General features: G+C 49.0%; 1 protein-coding gene across 5 annotated transcripts in view; it reads left to right on the top strand.

Annotated features, from left to right (window-relative positions):
* Positions 1-4,022: 4,022 nt before the first annotated feature.
* The window catches only part of Satb2 (SATB homeobox 2), a 171,280-nt gene continuing 155,266 nt past the window's right edge, over positions 4,023-20,036 (top strand). Inside the window, exons 1-3 of one of the 5 annotated variants that reach the window (XM_087902398.1) lie at positions 4,023-4,105; positions 7,082-7,236; positions 8,508-8,756. In XM_087902398.1, coding sequence (XP_087758524.1) covers positions 8,567-8,756 — 190 coding nt within the window. In that variant the 5' untranslated portion in view covers positions 4,023-4,105; positions 7,082-7,236; positions 8,508-8,566. Of the gene's footprint in view, positions 4,106-7,049; positions 7,237-8,507; positions 8,757-20,036 lie in introns of all 5 variants that reach the window. The other 4 variants (XM_087902399.1, XM_087902397.1, XM_085684232.2 and 1 more) reach the window with 4 other exon arrangements.

Raw genomic sequence — 20,036 nt, 5'->3', positions numbered from 1 at the left:
CACCGCTGTGGAGGCTGTGGGAAAGCAGGCCAAGTGGTCACGGGGTGCCTCAATTCAGCCCTCCCGACTGCAAAGGTCTATCTCTTGGGTGGCGCTGGTCACCACTGGTCCCCAAGACCCGGATCTGGGCCGGCGTGGCACCCGCCAGTTCCTGCGTCCGGGGCACGCTTCTCTTATAATTGGGGTGGGCACCCATTTTTTTGGGTGAGCTATTGCTTTCAGTAGTCAGTTCCACTGTGTGTGTGTGTGTGTGTGTGTGTGTGTGTGTGTGTGTGTGTGTACGTGTGTAACTGAGCCTGAGCGGGTGGCTAGGGAATTGAATTTATGAAGACAACAACAACCACACACAAAAAAACCTTCCTAGCAAAGTCCTCGAAGCAATCCATGGAGGTCTCACGTCTTGATGTAACTTCAGAAAGGTGCCAGGTGATGGCCAGCTCTGCCGGGCTTGCCCTTCTCAATACACCGCGGGTGGAGGAAGAGGACTGAGTCCCCGGGAGGATGGTGGCGTCTCAGCCACCTGGACTTTAGTCCGGACGTCAAGTCTTAAAGGGCTAAGCGGGTGTCTGGGGGGCTTCCTGCAACCCTGGGAAAAGCGAAAGCCCTAACCATGGATGCTCTCCACATCCCCTAACAGGATACACCGACTGCGCGGCTTATCCGTGGTCCCAATAAGTGCCTAGGACGTTGCCTGCTAGCTGGATCCGTTTTTCTGGGCGCCTCAAGCTTAGACCGGGCCCGAGTCCCAGAGTGCTCCGGCGACGGCTCAATCTAGGGTCGCCTGGCATCCAAAGGCCTGAGCTCTCCAGCCCTGGGCCAGGGATAGCGCCGGTCGGTCGGCCAGGAGATAGGAAGGAAGGTTTAATGATATGCCTTGAGATTTATTTGGTTTTTTGTTTGTTTGTTTTGTTTTTGTTTTTAGGTGTAGTGTTCATTACCAGAGGTTGGGGACAACTGCAGGCAGGGAGGTTTTGCATGCCGGTCCGGTCGCATCTTGGGGTTGGGTGGTCTGATGGTTCCCCAGCCCGGGGACCGCACCCGCTCCGCGCCTCATTAACCTGAGGATTCTCGGCGCTGCGCAGCCCACGCGGTGGCGCTGTAGGGAGACGTCGCCTTCACTCTGGGCGGGGACCCCTGGCAGTGACCCGGTCTTCGAGGTGGAGGGACCCTTGACAACTAGCCTTGGCCTCTAGTTCTCCGCTTTGGGCCGGGATTCCTCGGCCTCCGTTGGTGTTTCCCAAAGGAAAATAGCGCAGTCCGCGCAGCCCCAAGATGGGGACGAGAGGCCGCGGCGGTTCCTTTGGCCTTTTCTCCCTCCTCCTGCTTTGTTAATTTTCGTCATTTATAGTAGAGTTCTACACTGAGATTACGTTAGCGGGGCGGTCGTTTTCTCCCTGCGCTGCTGCGGAAGGAAAAACCACCTTTTAAGACACGGAAAAAGAACGTCGGATCCCCCGGGAGCCCTGGCGTGGAGGGGAATCGTCCTGCCTCGCCAGAGGTGGCCGCAGCCTTTCCAGGACTCTTCCCACCCATCTGGTGACCGCGAACCTGACATCGAACCCTCGCCCAAGGACTCTCCTAGCTCTTAAACCAGTCACCCACCTTCTAGGAAGCAGAACCCACACCAGACGCTCATCTCTGTCACCTAGGACCTCAGTCAGGAAGCCAAAGAGATTCCCAGCCACAGTTCACCGAGCCACCCTGGAGACTCTCGGTCCCTTGGGCTTTGGCGCAGTGGGTTGCCCTGAACTCCAACTCCTAGACACTTTGGCAGCTCGGCTCCCATGGACTAGTGGCCCACCACCCTTTCCCGAGACGTGGCGTCCTCCGGCCAGTCTCACCTCGGACCAGGCCTCAGTGGCTAGTTCCTCTGAGGTCCTTGGGAGAATCCCACCGCATCGCCCACACCTAGGCCCCTACAGAGCCCTTTTTATAAATCTCTGCCCGGCGTGGGTTGATCTCTTGGGCTCTGATGCCAACGAGGAAGCCGGGTGATAACGAAGTAAGTGTCCCCTGGCCCTGCACTCCGGGCAGTCCCCAGGGTAGTCTGAGAAGGGGCTTAAGGCACCCTAGTGAACCTGGCTTTCTTTCCGGGGCTCGTCCTTGCCCCCGGAACCCCGATCCCTTGTCCACTCGACTCCCTGGATTTGACATCTAAACGCAGTGGTCGCCTAACTTTCCACGGACAGACCGAGGCGGAAATTGTCTCCAGACATGACATGGGCATCCTTGGAAAGAAATGAATGATTCCCCCCTCCCACCGCGCTAAACCCTATCTCTCCTGGAGAAACATTTGGCATGTTTTTGGTTCCTAGAAGCCCGTGGCCCGCCAGCGAAGGCTTTTTAAAGGTGGCCATTTCCAGGAAGGTTTAAATGAGTGTCCTAGGGTGGAAAGGAAAAAAAAAACCAGAACAAACTTTCAGTGCTCTGAAAGAGGAAGCGCGCCTCTGGAAAGGCTTCTTTGCCTGGTGACCAAACTTGAGAGCCAAAGAGGCCGAGAGGGAATGCCGGGCCTTTAGGGCCCCACAGCCTGAAAGCCGAAGTGCAGGGAGCTGGCAGTCTACACGTCCTACCAGGGAGTCGGGCCTAGGTGGCCCATAGCCAGAACACCACCGAAGGTTGACCTGGGCTGAGTGCCCGTCAAGCCAAAACCTCAGAGGAATCAAGCAACGTCGTCATTAAAAGTGCAGGCCGTAAGAGGACTTAGGCCTGGGAAGAAAGAAAAGCTATGAGCCTTAAATCCGAGCCTAGGAAGTCCCATTGCTTTTGTTGTTGCTGTTGCTTTAGAAAAATAGATAAAAATAACGGGGTGGTTGTGAAAGAGGCGACCTTTGGCTACATAACATAAGGGGAAAAATTAGGGCTAGAAGCACCATAGAAAAGTCTCTGTGGATCCCCCTCAAAAAAAAAAATGTAGGTCAGAAGCAAACTGTGGAAGCATACCCTGCCCCCAACTTCGCATTCTGAGCATGGGGGGGAAACTGCTTCCTAACCGGGTGTGTGCTTAGAGGGGCGGGAGTTTTGGATTATTAATTTAAAAAGACGAACGCACTTATACCATTTTTTAAAAGGGTGACTTGTTTCAAAAAAATGTTTGGAGCTAAACCGTCATGGGGAATACAAAATGAAACCAAGCAATTTTTTTGACTCATCATCAAACATATTTATTTACTGTTTTTAAAATGAAAATTGTAACAAAAGGTTTCAAAGAGTTCTTTAAAATATACCTTATTGAAGAAATTAGAAGTGTTTGAAATAATTAGTTGAAATGAGGCCAGTGACAAAGCTGGGCTGGGCAAAGCATGTGTAACTTGAAATAGAAAAGGCCTTTATTCGGAACGAAACTAATGGGAAAATTCACACTGGGCACACTTGGCGAAACTTTCTAGAATTTTCCTTTTGTGAAACGAGAGAATTTGAAAAATGCTCTACTAAAAATAAGTCTGCCAACATCCAAAGTTCAATTTTGGTAATGTCATCGAATTTGACATTTTTATGTATATTAAATGTAACTTGTTTATTTTTTTAAAATGTAATTCTAAATAACTTAGACATTTTTGTTCCAAATGGTAGATTTTCTTTTCATTATCAAAAATAGACAAGAGAAATAATGAGTTTGAAAGGGTGTAGAATCTAGCCACAATGCACATTTAATTGTACTTAATTGTATGGTTTATTTAAGTAGAATTTCTAGGGGGTTTTTAATAATTTAGAATCAATAGTTCCATTCAAAGCATAATAAAATATTTACACTTTATAAAATATTAACTGATTAACAATACTGCCATATAAGAGTGTGTAGTAGCTGAAGTCCATAATCACGCTGTTGACAGGAGCCTGTGAGGTTAGCGAAGTGAGCCTTAGGAAAACGCAAAGGAAGATTTTTCCGACTGTGGTTTTTATAAAATAGCTCATTAATGACTTAGGGTAGAAGCGTTCCAACCATTCGCATCATCAGATATAATAATACTGACGAATCAGACAAAAAAGATCCCCACTAAACGATTTGCATTTTTTTCCAGGAGTATTGAAGTCCTAATATCATCAATTCTTCTTAGTTCGTGGTCATTGGGTCGGAGGTGGATTCTGCACTTCTAACATCAAGGTAAGAAAGGAAATGGGGAACTTATTGTTGTTAATATATAAATAAGATATACGCAATTCTCATCTTAAAAACGGGCTAAGTTTGACCGTGATAGTTAACTTTTTGAAACTCCCCTTTCTCATTTCGACATGCTATTACAGATTTTTAAATTTTTTTTTAAGCTTGTCGATCAAACTTACAGTTTCTTTCTTTGCTTCCAAAACCCCTTTAGCTACCTTCACGGGGCTGATTTACTCCAGCCACTTTGCTCTGACGGGCTTCGAGTTTTCTCTAGCCCCTTTGGCTGGGCTGGTTGGTGGGGTTCGGAATTTTCCGGGGGGGGGGGGGGAGAAAAAAACAGGGCGAAGAAAAAGCCTTCCTAAAACTGCGGTGACTCCGCGGAGGATTGCTACCCTGCTGGCCTCCCTCTCTGCTTGGCTCAGCTCCCCAGTCGCCTGGGGCTTCTGCTGAAGTTGGTGGGCGGCTCCTCGGAGTGGGGCTCACCGAGTTGTGGGCACCCAGATCTAGGCCAGGGACAGGTTTCGTTTTGGGGACCCTTTGGCTTTCAGAAACCCTCAGTCCTCGCTGACCGTGAGCTTGGGACCCTGGGGTGTTGGGGGTGGGGGGAAGGAGGTGACAAAGCGACTGGACAGCCGCCGAGGTCTCCTGCTCTGTCCGCAGAAGCCACCTCCACCGGCCCAGCTCAAGGCCGGGATTTCGAGGCTCGCCCCGAGCGCGTTTCCCGAAACCGAATTTAGTTTGGCCCTCTGGCGCCGCCGTACAGTCGACGCTTCTTAAGGGGGACTAATGGCTCTGGCAACCGGGGAAAGCGGAGTCTGTGGGGTCCTGGGTACCAGGAGGGAGCCCGGTGCCCAGCAGGGCCGGGAGGCGCCGCCGCTTCCCGGGGCTCCTCGGGCCCCGAGGCCGGAGAGGACTGATTGCTATTTCCCTACCCGGAGGTCCCCCGCGGCTGAGGGCGCCCCCGACGCTGCGGGCACCAAGCCGGGGCCGCGGCCCCTGCCCACGTGCTTATTCTTAAGGAGGTCCGCGCCCCAGCCGGGCGGCCGAGACAAAAGCGCGGCCGCGAGCCGGGTCCGGGCGGACCGTGCGCGCGCCACCTTAAAAGAGCCCCGCGGCGGGAGCAGGGAGGCCGGGGCCGCGGGAGTCGGCAAAAGTTTGCAGCCTCCTAAGCCCTAGAGGGACCGGCTAGGGGCGCGTCGGCGCGGCCTCGCTCGTGGGGAGGGGACAGGCTGGGTCCCCCGCGGCTCGGCTCCGCTCGCTTCCGCATTCGGTGGTCTTCGGGAGACCCCAATGCCGCCAACCGAGGGCTTGCAGCCTCAGCGCCCCGGCCCGGCACCGACTCCCGGGCTTCCCGGGCGGCCCAAGCTGTGCCGCTCGCAAGCAACGTCGCCGGCGTGGCGAGAGTGGCAGGGATGCGTCCCGCCCTGCGCCCACCGAGCGAGCGTACGTGCGAGTGAGCGAACGAGCGACCCTCTCTCCGGTGCCACCCACGGCCCGGCGGGCGGTGGCTCACTCCGGGCGTTCGGGACACCCGGGCTATTGTTTCGGACCCGCGGCTGCGCCCGATCCGAGAGGGACAAGCGGCCTTCCCCACGCGCGGCCGGGAGCGCAGCGGGCCGGACCGGTCGGCACGGAGCTGATGGGGAGCTCGCCCGCACCGAGAAAAGTTGCTCCGAGGGGCGGAGGCGGTGGGTGGTGGGCGGAGGCGGTGGGTGGGGGAGGCGATCGCCCTCCTATCTCTCCAAAGTCGAAAGTACTCGGCGGCGCAGTTAGCAGAGCCCCGGAGACGAGGCTGCTGCCGCCGCCGCCTCCCGCGCGCCAGTCTGCGCCTCTGCGGCGAGCCGCGACACCGAGCGCCTGCCTAGTCGCCGCAGCCTGCGCGCCGGGACGAGTGCGCCTCGGGGCTGGGCGAGGCGGCTGCTCCCAGGACTTGCCACAAGGAGGAGGACCAGACCCTGGGCCCTGGCGTTCGTCAGCGCCCGGACGCACCCATCCGCCGGCGGTAGCTACCGCCTCGCGCCGCACTCAGTCCTCAGCCATCCGTCCTTCGTCGCCCGGTGCAGGAGGTCCTTGCCACCCCGCTCCCACCGCCGACTCTCCCCTTCCTCCTCCTTTCTCCCTGCCTCCCACCCTCTTGCCTATCCCTATGCCTCCTCCGCAGCCCGGCTCGTTGGGTCGCGGAGCTCACAGCGATTGATTGATTGATGTTTAATTTCCTGCCAGGCGGGGCCCCCCTCCCCCCGCAACCTCCCCAGCCCTCCTCCCCGCCCCCCACTCCCCTCCTTCATTGCGGTGGACCAGTCTGGCTTGGGTTTAGATCCGTCCCCCCCCATTCCCATCCCGAAATAACCCAGAGACTTCCCCTACCCCCACCCCAAATTATTATTTTGAAGGCGCTAGATCTGGGGACCGAAAGGGGGAGGGGGAGAAATCGGAAACCGAGGACAACCCAAAAGGACTCACTTTGCCTGATGACTCAACGCAACTAATAATCATCTCCCTCTCAGTGTGTCTCTCTCTGCGGCTTGTCAGTGAGTCCGGCTCTGGCTTCTGGCAGAGGCGGCCGCGAGGGGAGAGGTTGGAGGTGACAGCTTGGGCGGTCGCGGCGTTTTCTCTGGAGCGCGGTCCGGGGTCTCCGCGCCTCCTCCGCTCTTGGTGGCACGGTCCCCGCGGCTCCGGCCGCGCCTCCTCTCGAGCTAGCGGCGGGGCGGGTAGGAGCCGGCAAGCCCCGGCAGCCTCTCAGTCCTCAGCCCTTTCTCTCCAGAACCGGTCTCCTTCCCGAAGGTGTGAAAGGCTCATTCAGCCCCCTCTCTCCCCCCCCTCCCCCGCCGTCCCCTCCCCCGCTCGCTCGGGTGCCCCTTAGGAGGAGTCCTCCTTCCCCTCTCCTCCTCCTCCCTCATCCTCCCCCCCACCCCCCATCATCATAACAACCATCTCCGAACAGAAGACACCCTGACCCAGGACCTTAAACACTAGGACCCGGGGAAGAGGAAAAGGAAAGGGGAAGGAGGAAAAGAGAAAGGAAGACTAACACAACCCTGCAGATCACCAGAAACTTTCCACCCTGGATTCTCTACTTTTGCTCCATGGACAGAGCCCCAGCCAGCCAAGTTTCAGACAGACCGTGAGCAGTAAGTACGGTGGGCTAGGGCTCCCGCGCGCGGCGCCCGGAGTTCGAGAAGCCTGGGGAGCGCTCCGTTCCCCGGCTGTCCCCGGTAGTCCCCGGCTCCGGCTCTCACGCTCCTTGGCGAAGCTGGGAGGTGCGACGGGAGCCTCTCTCGCTACCCGGCCGCGCACTCCCTACCTCTCTTGCCTCCTTCCTTTCCCCACTCGGTCACCCCCCACCTCGCCTCTTCCACCCGCGGCGGCTAGGCTTCTCCCGCGTTCAAAGCTCCCTGGAGGCTTCCGAGCGCCCCAGGTGTATTAGGGGGGTTCCTCTCGCGGGTGTCAGTGACATTTCGGGCGCCGGTTCATCAGGTGTTTTTCCCTTCTTCCGGGTCACTCCTCCAAAATTCAAGACTGCGGGGGAACTGCGTGGAGCGTTGCCCGCTTAGGGACCCCGAGGAAAACTTCCCAGATTTAGAAATTAGGGTTAATGAGGGCTGCTCCTGCACCCAAGATTCTAGATTTCTTTCTTTTATGTTTTCTGCTTATTGGCTTTTTACAAAAGCACTCGGGAACAGATGAAGATAAGAATGCTCCGTAATAATAATAATTGTAATCTTGCGATGGAGGAGAGCCTCCAAAAACCTCGAAGTGTTTGGGATGCTCGTTCCCGTGGAATTATAGTTAATATTTTTGTGCAGAGGTGTGTGTGTCTGCACGTGTGTGTACACAAGTGTACTTGATCCAAAAGGTAAAAAGCGGGGAGTCCAGGGATCCATTGATCAAGTCTTTTGGCTCCTGCCTGGCCATTCATAGCACATTTATCAAGCAATTAATTTGCTTAAGGATCCGTGTCTGTCCTGGCTCCCTCCCAGGCCGGGTGGGGACCTCCTGCTCTGAAGTACTCTCATTTCGAAACCCCGACCCCCACCCCGTGGAAAGGGTGGGGGGCTCTCCATCAGAGAAGGGCTAAGGCCAGCTGGCCGCTATGAATGGGGGAGCATTGCTAAGTGCTGTGAGCTCCTCCGACTCTGTCCACGACACCGAGGACTAACTCTTGGGACCTGCGGCCAAACAGGTCTCAGTACCTCAAGTCCTGGGCAGCTTCTGGGCCTCCAGTGTTAAGGTTGGGACCCGCTACCCCGGGACCCTGCGGGACCCTTATGAAGCGTGGGAGGAAGTTTGTGTGGCTGCGATGCAGCGCTCTGCCACTGGCCTGATCGTCTATCACGTGTGTGAGCGGTTTTCCCTCTTTTTTTTTTCCCTCCCCCTTCCCTCCCCTCCGCCCCCTCCCTAGGTCCCTGCGCGTTTTATTGCGACCTGCCTGTGGGAACTTTGTCTCCAAATCGGAGCAGCATGGAGCGGCGGAGCGAGAGCCCGTGTCTGCGGGACAGCCCCGACCGAAGGAGCGGCAGCCCCGACGTCAAGGGGCCTCCCCCGGTGAAGGTGGCCCGGCTGGAGCAGAACGGCAGCCCCATGGGAGCCCGCGGGAGGCCCAACGGCGCCGTGGCCAAGGCCGTGGGAGGTAACAGCCCGGAGCTGGGAGGTGCGCGCAGCCGGAGGCCCAGTGATAATGGCCTGGGTGTCAGGGTTCAGGTTGATTAGGCGCTCTTTCGGTGTAGGATTACAGGAAGTCAAATCCAGGTTGCCAAATAATGCCCTGGTCGCCTCTCTGCAACTGGTAGTAGCTTCATCTCGAGTTGTAAGAAGAAAGTGGTTTACCCAGAGGGTGGCATTTTTTGGGCACTTTGCCACCGTGTGCCGAGGTGTTGGCAGGTCTGTGTCACAGCCAGCTAACTGTTTCTAGATTTTCCTAGAGAGCTCTTGCGTGTTTAACTCCTTTGCCGTGCCTCGGAACTGTTCTAGGGCTGGAGCTGCTGCTATTCCTTGATTTTAGTGGGGCAGAGAGGGAGGATCAGGCTGGAACAGAGGCGATGGTTTTGGTGGTTTTTTTCTGTAGCCGGGACGGGGCTGAGGGACAAATAAAGTTCTATGGAAAAAGGAAGAATCACCGCGAATCCATGTTCTTAGCGGATTTGATGCCAAAGTTGCCTGCAGAGTTTAGACGCAGGCGTTTTTTTTTAACTTTGTTAGGATTTAGAGAATTGGTCGAAAAATAGCAAGCACCTTCATTTGCTGCCTGCTGCTTCCCCACCCAAGATTTAAATATTACTTAAAGACAGTCTTTTGATGTTTTCATTACTTCTGCAAATACTTTCTTTAAAACTGGTTAGTAGAGTAATCTTAGAAAATAAGGTCAGAGAAAAATTTCAGTACTAAACTCTTTTCTGGGTTGCAGGCCAGTCAATTAGCTGTCTCTTAAACATGAAATGTACAATTTTACATGCCATTCAGACTTTTTTGTTTGGGATAAATCATTCCTTTAATTTTATTATGCCCAAGATTCCCCTTTACCCTAGACTTTTTCAGCAGCAACGTGTTTAATATACTTCTTTATGTTGACCAGCATAAAATGATACAAATTTATGGTAAAGTTTGGTGATAAGGTCCCACCTCTGTCTGCGGTGTTCATTGAATTTTGGAGTAAATACTTAGCTGGAAACATCTCCATGTTCCTAATAAGATGGCACTTCTCTGTTTTTAATTATTTTACTGTTTTTCTTTGTGGTAGACGTTAAGGATGGCTCGCCTTAAATCTTTAAATCGGCCATTTCTCTTGAGAAGGAGCCTTCTCAATTTTTGAAGTTTTGAAAACATGAATTGGTTTCTGTACTGTCCATCTAGAGATATGAAAATATGCTTTCAATTTGACAAAAAAGGAGGGAAGAAGGGAAGGAAGGGAAGGAGAAAGAGAGAGAGAGAGAAAGAGAGAGAGAGAGAGAGAGAGAGAGAGAGAGAGAGAGAAACACCCTGATTATTGTGTGGCTCACTTTTCAAACGTGGGGTTTTTAGTGCCTTGTCCTAAGACAGGAGCAATGACTTTAACCTTGCTGTATGTATATTTACCTATATGCATACTATGAAGAGGAAAGCATCACAGATATGGCAGGAACCAAGCGTGGGATGCTGTACGTGTTGCTAATGTCTGGTGAAAACAGCTTTGGAAATCCTTGGAGAAAGTGTATTCTGAAAGTCTCCTTTTATGTCAGAAAAATCTTGGACCTAACATTTCTGTCTCTTTCTGTTACCTCACTGCCCACTCTGAGCTCTCTGAGGTCCCTCCACAGTTTGGAATGTAACTGTTAGAAATTGTGCTGCCCTTCTACAAAGTTTCCTTCGTGTCATATTGGACACCTTGAAAGAAACTGCTTCCGTCTGCTGACCAGGGTACCTTTAGTGTGGAATAATACTTCTTTTGCAAATTTTCTGAAATTATACTTGCATTTGACTATGGGCTCTAAATTGGATACACACTAAAATTTACTGCCTTTATGAAGAATAATAGATTTATTTCAATCAACATCTCCAGTCACCACCTTGGAGGCTCTATTTAATTTAGAAATAGTGAAAATCCTATTAGAGGCCTCCACGCTGAAAGTGAGATGACATTTTACTTCAATAAACAGCGTTTGCAGTACTTAATAGTAAGCATGTATATGGTGTCTTTGTATATGGTGAACTTTTAAATATGCTCTTAAAGAACACTCAGTTCTCTATAGCAGTATAGATTCTTTGGAAATCAACTAATTTAGAGACATTCAAAATATAACAACTTAAAATATGAAATTTTGCACTGAGAAGGTTTTGATTGAGCGTTAATTATTTTGTGAGCTCCAGCTGATAGTTTCCACATGTATTCTAAGATATTACCAGTTTTATCTCTCTATAACCTCCAATCATGTAGATATCACGCAATCTCCATCATGCGCTGCCTGAAAGTCAAGCGTTTTGAGAATGTGCATCCTAAATTTAAGAGATGTTCAAATTATATTTCTAGTTAGAAGCTTTTCCCTTTTAACGTAGGATAAATGTAAAGTAGAACGTATTTCTACCATCCTACCTCTTTTGTTGAATTTTCCTCATAAAGCAAACACAGATAACCACAAAAATATTTATAGCTGAGTCATCTGTTATCATTTTGGGGTCTGTTGCCCTCTTTCCAGGCCACGAGAATGGACACAGGCTCTCAGAGCTCAGTCCTTGGGGGCGCATGCCTGCTTTTCTTGAGTTCTTCCTGAAAACCGTTCTCCCAGAAATGGGGGAAATCATTATGTTAATTGGTTGCTCAGTAAAAGCAATTTACCCCACCGGTTTAGATATGCAGGCAGGGAGAGAGACATGGTTTTCGTTGGCTGCAGGACACAGTTCTGTTGCTGTCCTCCTTCCGAAGGAGTGAGAGCTTGTTGGGATTTTTGACGAGACTTCGATAATTCATAAAAAGGTGGGAACTGAACATTCTCGTAGGTTTGACCAGCAGCAGCGGTGTGTGTGTTCCTTCAGAGTCTCTCGAGTCATCTTCTGAGAAGACACTTAGGCTAACCCGGATCCTTGTTTACACTGTGGCCAGCCGTAGACACCCATTAACAACTCCACCAGTTTTTGCTTTGTCTTCTCCGTACCCCCTAGGATATTTCTGCTCCATATTTATGTTGTGTTTGTCAAGGCATGTGTGTAGATGCAAGTGCCCAGCTGTATCTGACAGTCAGCTTTAGTAGAAGGTCCTCAGGGAAAAAAAAAAGGCTAATATCTCTTTAAAAAACATATGAAGGCTGAGAGAGAGTTTAGACAGGCAAGAGCCCTGTGGTGTTGACAGCTTTATATCCTTGCTGGGTGACATTCACTTACTAGAACTGGCGTCCCTCTCAGCTAGTAATTCACTCCATAAGGGTGGGGGAAAGGATGATTAATGGTGGGGACATTTATATTTGCGCAATTGTTGATTAAAACTTATAGGTCTATTTGAAGACTCAGAAAAGAAGGAGAGGATTAAAGATGAATTAACCGAGGACCAGATGACCCCCGCAAACAGTTCCGCTGTGTGGAACGCCTCCCCCGGCCAGGGGACCTACAACCCAGAATGAAAGTGGGCCCCGGGAAGTTTGTAGAGGAGGCCAGGCCTCTGTCCTTTTCCAGGCCGGTTCTGCTGTAATGGCAGAAGTGGCTGTGTCCCCGCTCATTGTTAGCACGAGCATTTTCACTTTTTAGGGTTTGGCTTCAAGAAGAACTTCCAGACAGCTTTATTTAAACTGAATGAACAGCACTTGGCTATACCAGATGGTGTATTTGCTGATGGGAGGCATTAAACATCAGAAATCTTTTTGGTATTTTTCTTTTTCCTATGATTTTTTAATGTTTTTTTTAAAAAGGGGGTCGTAAGTGTTCTAGTTTTTTTTGGGGGGGGGTGGGATTTAAACATTGGGAATGTCTTATTGAGATATCTGCTCCTTCTGGGAAAAATTTGTTTATTTTTAAGGAACATTTTACTTTAAAAAAAATAGCTGAATTTTATTGGAGGATTGCTGGCTGAGGTCACCTGATACAGCAAACCTGCCTGCAGTAGATGCTGGCCTTGCTTCCAGACCCTCTGAAGCCCATAGCCGCCTTGTTGTCAGGGGAAGGCTTCATTATGTAGTGCACACTTGATGCATTGGAGCAGACGCAAATGGGAGCGAGATTGCTAGGCAGGACCTCATTGGGAGCCGAGCATCATCTCCTACGGCAACATTTAGCTCAGTCGTCTACATGGGCAGCCTTGCCTTTCCGACGAAGAGCCCAGGCAACGTGTGTCAGGTCAGGTGCAGACACGCTATCAGCTGGAGAGGAGCAGTCATTTCACTCTTTTGAAAGACGTGCCGATGGGAAAGAGCACAGATATTTATATAATATTGAGATGTATAAGATACTTAGAAATAGAATTGTCAACACTGGGACACGGAGAGAGAGCTCTGTTTCCAAGGACGAATGCCATAAGGTACACTGGCAGTTGGAGCATATGTTCGGAGGGAGGACTCAGGGCTTTAAGAGAGGCTTCCCTTGCCTAGCTACACCACTATCACCGTTTTAGATGGAAAGGTTTAAGGTCTTTTCAGAAGAGCGTGAACTTAGGCTCTAGGGTCACTTCACAGTCTAACATGCCCTCTGTAGTTCTGCTGAGGGAGAAGAATCGCTCTTCCCTAAAGTGCTTTTAGCCCTTGGCCTGTTATTAAAATAAAGACATACTTGGTTAAAAAAAAAATCTATGCCATGGAACATACACATTAAACAGAACATAGGGTATCCGCCCCTCAGAGTCCTGAGTGTAATTTGGTGTTTCAAGTAATTTTGGAAGTTTCGTGTTCCATCAGCAGAAACCCCCTGACCATTATATTATATAGTGAAGATGTGCTGCAGTGGTGTGCTCTGTGCGCACGTGTGTGTATGTGTGCGTGTGTGGTGTTAGTGTGTGCGCATGCGTGTGTGTGCATGTGCGTGCGTGTGTGTATGTGCGTGTGTGTGTGTGGTGTCAGTGTGTGCGCATGCATGTGTGTGTGCATGTGCGTGTGTGGTGTTAGTGTGTGCGTATGTGTGCGTGTGTGGTGTTCGTGTGTGCGCATGCGTGTGTGTGTGCATGTGTGTGTGTGTGTGCGTGTCTGTGTGTCTCTGTGAATGTGGTGTTCAAACTGCAGAGATGTCTCCTAAGCCTGTCTTTGAACTGGTGCAGAAAATAAGCCATACCATCATTTCCTGGAGGTTGTGGCCAGCAGGGTTAGTCTGTGCATCCTCAATATCTTTCCTTCCTGTATTGACCCCTTTTTCTTTTTTTTTAATTCCTCTTTCTCCATGGGGAGAGCAAATAGATTAATGGTCATTGATAAGATAGCTGAGATTATGAATTTGGGTAGTTTTAAGGACAAGTCAATCAGTTATTTCAGGCAAAGACTATGGGGATTTTTGGGGTACCCCTGGCAAGACAGCCCTGAGACTTGGTGGCTTCCCTTTGGTGATTTGAAACACTGTTACGATTGCTGCTGCTGCTTCCGCTTCCTCCCTCCTCTCTTTTTTTCTGCGAAATCAGAAATCACTGAACAAAGAGTTTATGCGAATACTTAAGAAGTATGCTCCACCAACAGAGTTAGATATGCTCCATATTGTACCGTTTTCTTTGGAGATGGCTATCATTTGAGAGTTGTATTTTGGTGTCTGTGGAGATAAAGTTGATACAGGTTCTTACCACGAGGACGAATGAGTCCACATTTGGTATATGGGTCCCCAGCTTGTTTCATTTCGGGATGCTTCGCGGCAGGAAGCATGCCCATCACCAAGATAGCTGCATATTTTTATTTAATAAGTAGGCTGCAAAGCAACTCCATAAGAAATGTGCAGCAACGTAGTAACTTTTACTATGTTCTTTATGCTGACGCTGAGGTACAATGGCATTTTGAAACATATTTAAAGACAGAGCGCTTGACAAAGGCTGTATGTGTAACAGTTTGTCAGGGAGAAGAGACAAGCGGTAAGTGACAAGTGAAATGCTGGCATCACCACTCTTTATTTTGATAAAAATGTCTCAATTTGCAGTGATATAATCCTGTTTCATATTATTTCATGAGTGGTAAGAGATGCATAAGGAGAATTTAGATTTTGTGAACGGGAAATTAGCAGCCCAAACTCTCAGCTCAGAAACTTTGGCAGCATGTCCTACCCCCTGCTCCCCAAGAACAGGAACAGCAGTGAAATGTTGGACCGAACCCATACATTTTAACTCATTATTTTTTTGAAAAAAAAAAGAGGGGGGGGTAACTGAAAATGGTTTCAAGTAGGAGACCTTTATGCTGAGCTGAAAAAAAAAATGGAGAAGAGTTTGCCTTTTCGTTTCCTTATTTTCTTGATGGCAGTTTGAAAAGGAGTGATTCCCCTCTTGTCTTTGATTGCGTGGATCTTTCCCCACGCCGAGGCACCAGGCCTCCTCAGAGTTAATTTAACGAGCCGGCTAGGTGAGCTGTGGATTTCTTTTATTTCGCAGTGGAGGAGAGGTTTCAAAAGTGTCTGAGTATCAGAAGCAGATCTTTAAACACAAAGGATGCGTCCTCTTGCCTCTCAGGGATGAAGCGGGTGGTGTCTCCAAAGACAAAGTAGATGCCTGAGTGCGGTTGAGAGGCGCGCTAGAACAGAAGTCAGCTGGGGACGGCCAGAGTTTTGTTTTGTTTTGTTTTTAAGGCACAGGTGGAACTTCTACGTAGCCCTGTTCACCAGTTTCCAAAGAAACCTTCCTTCTTTATCGCTGCCAAGCCACCGAATGTCTGTTTTCTCCCTTATGTGGAGATGCAGTCCATGAGTCTGGCTTACCCTGGTGTGTCTGTAGACGTCTTCTGTGGCATTGGGCATGGTGGCTTGTGCCTGCAATACCAGCCCTCGAGAGGCTGAAGCATTTGAGAGTCACCTGGGCCGAATGTTGAGTCTGGGCCACACAGCAAGGCTGTGGATCTCAACAGTGCTCAGACACAACAGAATATTCCGTGGTAAAAGTTTTCAAAATCATGGAACATAATCTCTCTCTCTCTATATATATATATATATACATATATATATGTATACACACATATATATATGTATATATATAATTTTCAATGAACAGAATTGTTTTATTGATTAATTGCAAATGATTAAAAACTGATAAGTATAATTAGATGACGCAAAAACTATCAATAGATGTCATCTATTTTGTCTCTTACTGATATTGGTGAAGCTTTACTTAACTGCAGATTAACAAAAGCGAGACGAGAAGCTGTAAACATATAAGTGTATTTTAGACGCGGCAGTGACGGGTCACTGAATTCATGGCGTGTGTTTTAAAATTAATATCTAGGCCTCCAAAACCCAAATCAGAAAGTCCCAGAAGGAGGACGGAGTGTGATGATGGTAGATGTATGTGAAGATCCCATGACGAAATCCACCAGGTTTTGCTCGCCTAAAATAATGATAACAGTGAGAAGGCAGATCTAGTGGGCGTTATAATTACCAGGTGGAGAGATGCATCAAAATGCAAAAATCAGCAAAGCAGAGCAAATCCAACTAAAAAGTAAGCTAATGAAGGTGTTGGCAATTTAAACCCTGACATACAGCTGTCAGGAAGACATGTCAGCGCTCGGCAGACCTATGCGTTAGCTGTTGGTCCTGTGTGTTAAGAAAATAAGCACCCCCCACCCCCGGAAACCTGTTTTTCAATTTCACTTGTTTCTGATACTGTTACTTACTGTATGAGGCAAAATGACTTCTCCTCTTAGCTCGTTGCCTTGTTATCACAACAGAGCTCTGCCCTGGCACAGCTGGCTAGTAAGCTGTGGTATTAACATGAGAAGAAAGATTAAAGAAAAAATAAAGGAAGCAGCTAGCACCACCAGCGGCCGTTCATCAAAGCGGACACATTTTCCAGCCGTGTTTGATGCCCACTCGTGGGTTCACGGCTCCACGGGGCTCCGCGCCTGCCTTTGTTTGCTTGAAACCTTGTACAGATAGGGGCGAGAGTGGATTCCAGATAAGAGAGTGTTTTCTAAAACCCTGAAGTCAGGCATGCAGTTTGCAGGCATTCTCGGGAATAGCTGGGGCTCCAGCACACTTCTGGAGTGTTGTTCCTCTCTTCCTTCCTTCAGAAGGTCCCTGCTTGGCTCTGGCACAGAACTGGAAGACAAGTATATCAGTCCTGTCCCAACTAATCATTTTATTCTACATAAGAAAATCTCTTCTTTGCGGAGAGAACCACACGGCTCTAGAGAAATGACCAAAGGCTTACAGTAAAAGAGAAGCCATATTTTGATATTTTTCTGATTACGTCAGCATGAAAATTAAACATTTCACTGCTATAGTATTTACACGTACAAAGAAAGCCAAAATTGATACTGCTGATAGCTTATTAGAAAAATGCATTCATATAAAACTCTTAAAATGGCTGTGTTTTGAAACATTATTTTTTTTTTGGGTTAATAGAAAGAAACTTTCTTTTGTCATAATCTGAAGATAGTAACAGAGGCACATGATAAATGTCTCTTTAAGTGTTGTAGTAAAAGAAAATGGCCTGTCTTCTGAGGCAGTAGAGACTTTATGTTGTCTTGGACCCATTTCCAAGCAGTGATCGGAAACAGATTACAATAACAATTATACAGTCAGAAGATGCAATATCCATTTCTACTTTAATTGAGTGGAGGAATAATAAAAACATCATTAAGAAAAATGAGGTGGACCTGTCGCAGAGTGTACAAAGTCTTAGGCTGGTCGACGAGGCAGGGTCGACCACACTGCTTCTCCTCTGTGGGGTTTATTAGTCGGGGTCTGCCTTCCCTGGGACGTCCCCAGAAAAGCCCTTGGGAGTCCGCCCAGGCACCACAAGCGTGCACTTGGCCTAAGGATATGACGTTATGACGTTTTTTTGATTTCTACCCGAGGTGCCAGGGACCCTCTTTTAACCTGTGGAGCTGGATGTCCACAGAGATGACAACTTGTCCTATGTCAGCAAGAGCTAGGAAAAGTCCTCCGAGCTCCTCCTCCCGAAGTTCTCCAGAGTTGAAGCTGAGGAGAAGGTTGAGGCCCACCCACAGCTGTCTTTCTTCTCCCCAAACATGGGGGAGCCTGCACCTCCTTGTCTTCACCTTACCCGCTGTCCCTCAGGTGGCGTGGGCTGTCACTTGAACACAGAGTCCCGGCTTTCTTTCTCAGTACTGTGAACTATTACATATAACCACTTGTCTTCCCCCACCCCCAGCCCACACTTGGAACCCCTCTGAGGGAATACCAGCACACAGCCGCCAAGCAGCTAAGTTTTCTCTCTGGGGTTGGGTTTGCCCCTGGGAAACCTAACAGTTCCTGCAAACCTGGTGATGACAGTGTCAGTAGGGTCGGCAGCCTCTCGTGGCCAAGCCCAGAATGCAAACTCTGAAGCCCCTAGCACAGTTATGGCCCAAGCTCGCGCTCAGTTGACACACTTAGGAGGGACTAATTTTTTTGATGAGTTGTTGAACATTTTCTTGAGGTCGTTACTTGATCAGATCTTTCTGGGACTGCAACATGAAGGATGAAGATTGGTGGTACAGCCTGGTGTGTGGGGTCCAGAAACCCTGGTCCATCCCGGGGAGCATCCCCTTCAGGGGGGAATTTATATCGAACAATCTATAAAAGTTTACAGTCGAATGCAGTGTAGAGTGTTTAGTTAATAGCACCTTCATTAAAATAGTTGGTGTCAGCCAAGGGTTTTTTTCCGTTTTATAGTCACAGAACCTAGCAGTTCTGAGCGTTAAGTGACTAGGAGTGGTTTTTTTTTTTTTCTCTCTCTCTTTTCTGGACTTTACAGTTCGAGCCTAAATATTAATTCTGGGTGGAACTTGGCATAGTATCTTTTCGCCTGGGAGGGAATTTTTGCTGTACAATAAAAGGTGGCATTTCTTTCAAACAAGCCACCTTCTCCAGGTTCCCCCTCTTCTCCGGAGCCAACAGCAATGAAGTAGTCAAGGGTTTTAGGGGGTGTCTTTATTTACTTATTTTTTTTTAAAGGAACGACTCTTTTTTAGGTTAACAAGTTTCTATCAGTTCACATGGTGAACTGTTGCACTAGGTAATAACAGGAAAGATACATGATAATAGGATGGAAACATTGTTCTTCTCTCTTCCTCACCTGTCCTTAAAATTGCCAACGTTCTGGACACTGACTACCGGTTTAGAATGTTACCTGCAATTCTGATGTTGATGGAAAGAAAAGAAATTTGACTCTCTGTCTGAAATGACTGAAGTCTCCAATCTCTGGGAAATACACTTCCACTAAATTCTCAAGATGGCCTTTTCTCTGTGTTAATGCTGTGCTCGAACAGGGAATGAAAGGACCTGGCTTCTCTTGACCTGACAGCCAGCAGGTTCCCAGAGTGTCAGTGAAGGTGGGTGTGGTTCATGGCAGAGCAGGCCCTCCGGTGACAAAGGTGGGCTGAGCCGGGGTGTGCAGGGCTGCTGGCCGTACTGAGGTCCCAAGGCCCCTTCAGAGAAGTTTCTGTTTCATAGATTTGGCAGTAAGGTATCTGGAGACTCAGAGCCCCTTGCCGTGGGAGCCCAAGGAGAAAAGATTTCTCTTGGGGTAGGAAGTTGTTCCATTTCGAAGACCCAGGTAAAGTCAGTTTTCAAGGATAAATAAGGTGATTCTGATTTTTTTCCCCTGCCCCTCTCGAACGAATGTCTTTATAATTTTCAGCAAGACTAACTCCATTTATAGGCTCAGTCACAGAGCAGGTTTGTGCCTTGAGCACATTTTTATGGTTAACTTATATTCTCCACCCCAAACTGGAGCTTACTGTGGAAAGGCTGCCAGTGATCATTAGCTCCCAAGAGATCTGGGGAGAAAAAGATCCCCCGGGAACGATGCACCTTTGGTGAGATCGTTAGTATTGTGATTTTTGCCTCTATGGGAAACTGGAGTCAACCTGAACATTCAGGGCGACCGTAAACTGTCTGATGGAAAAGCGTGGGATTGCAATTAGCAGAGGGTCAGGTATCAATACCTCTCTCTTCTCACAGTGCCAGCAGTTAGTGGGGAAACAAGCTTCACAGTAAACCCCTGGGCTCTCCAATAAAAAGATTTATAGCGAAATAATTCTCGGCCTCATAATGGGACCGTTGTAGGTTTGTGTTTGATATTTGTAAGGCTGAAATACAGCCCACGTACCCAAAGTAGGCATTTATTGTAAACAAGCTAACTGCCAAGAGCTTCTCTTCTGTCAAACATAATTATATTGAAGATTGATGTATATCTTGAAAGCAAGGTTGAGGGAGACGATTCTTCTTTACCAAGGGAGGCTTCTGAGATGGGGCTCTCTGCTTCGCTGATAGTAGTGGCTTAAGAAGCCACCTTCCTCACAGCCAGACTTATGTGTAATAAACACAGACTTGGGCTTGAAAACGAATCTGTCTGTCC

Source organism: Myodes glareolus, chromosome 27 (assembly GCF_982192425.1).
Source record: "Myodes glareolus chromosome 27, mMyoGla1.1, whole genome shotgun sequence".
Classification (NCBI taxonomy): domain Eukaryota; kingdom Metazoa; phylum Chordata; class Mammalia; order Rodentia; family Cricetidae; genus Myodes; species Myodes glareolus.
The sequence above is the reverse complement of the archived record's forward strand: the minus strand, read 5'-3'. Positions and strand labels throughout refer to the sequence as shown.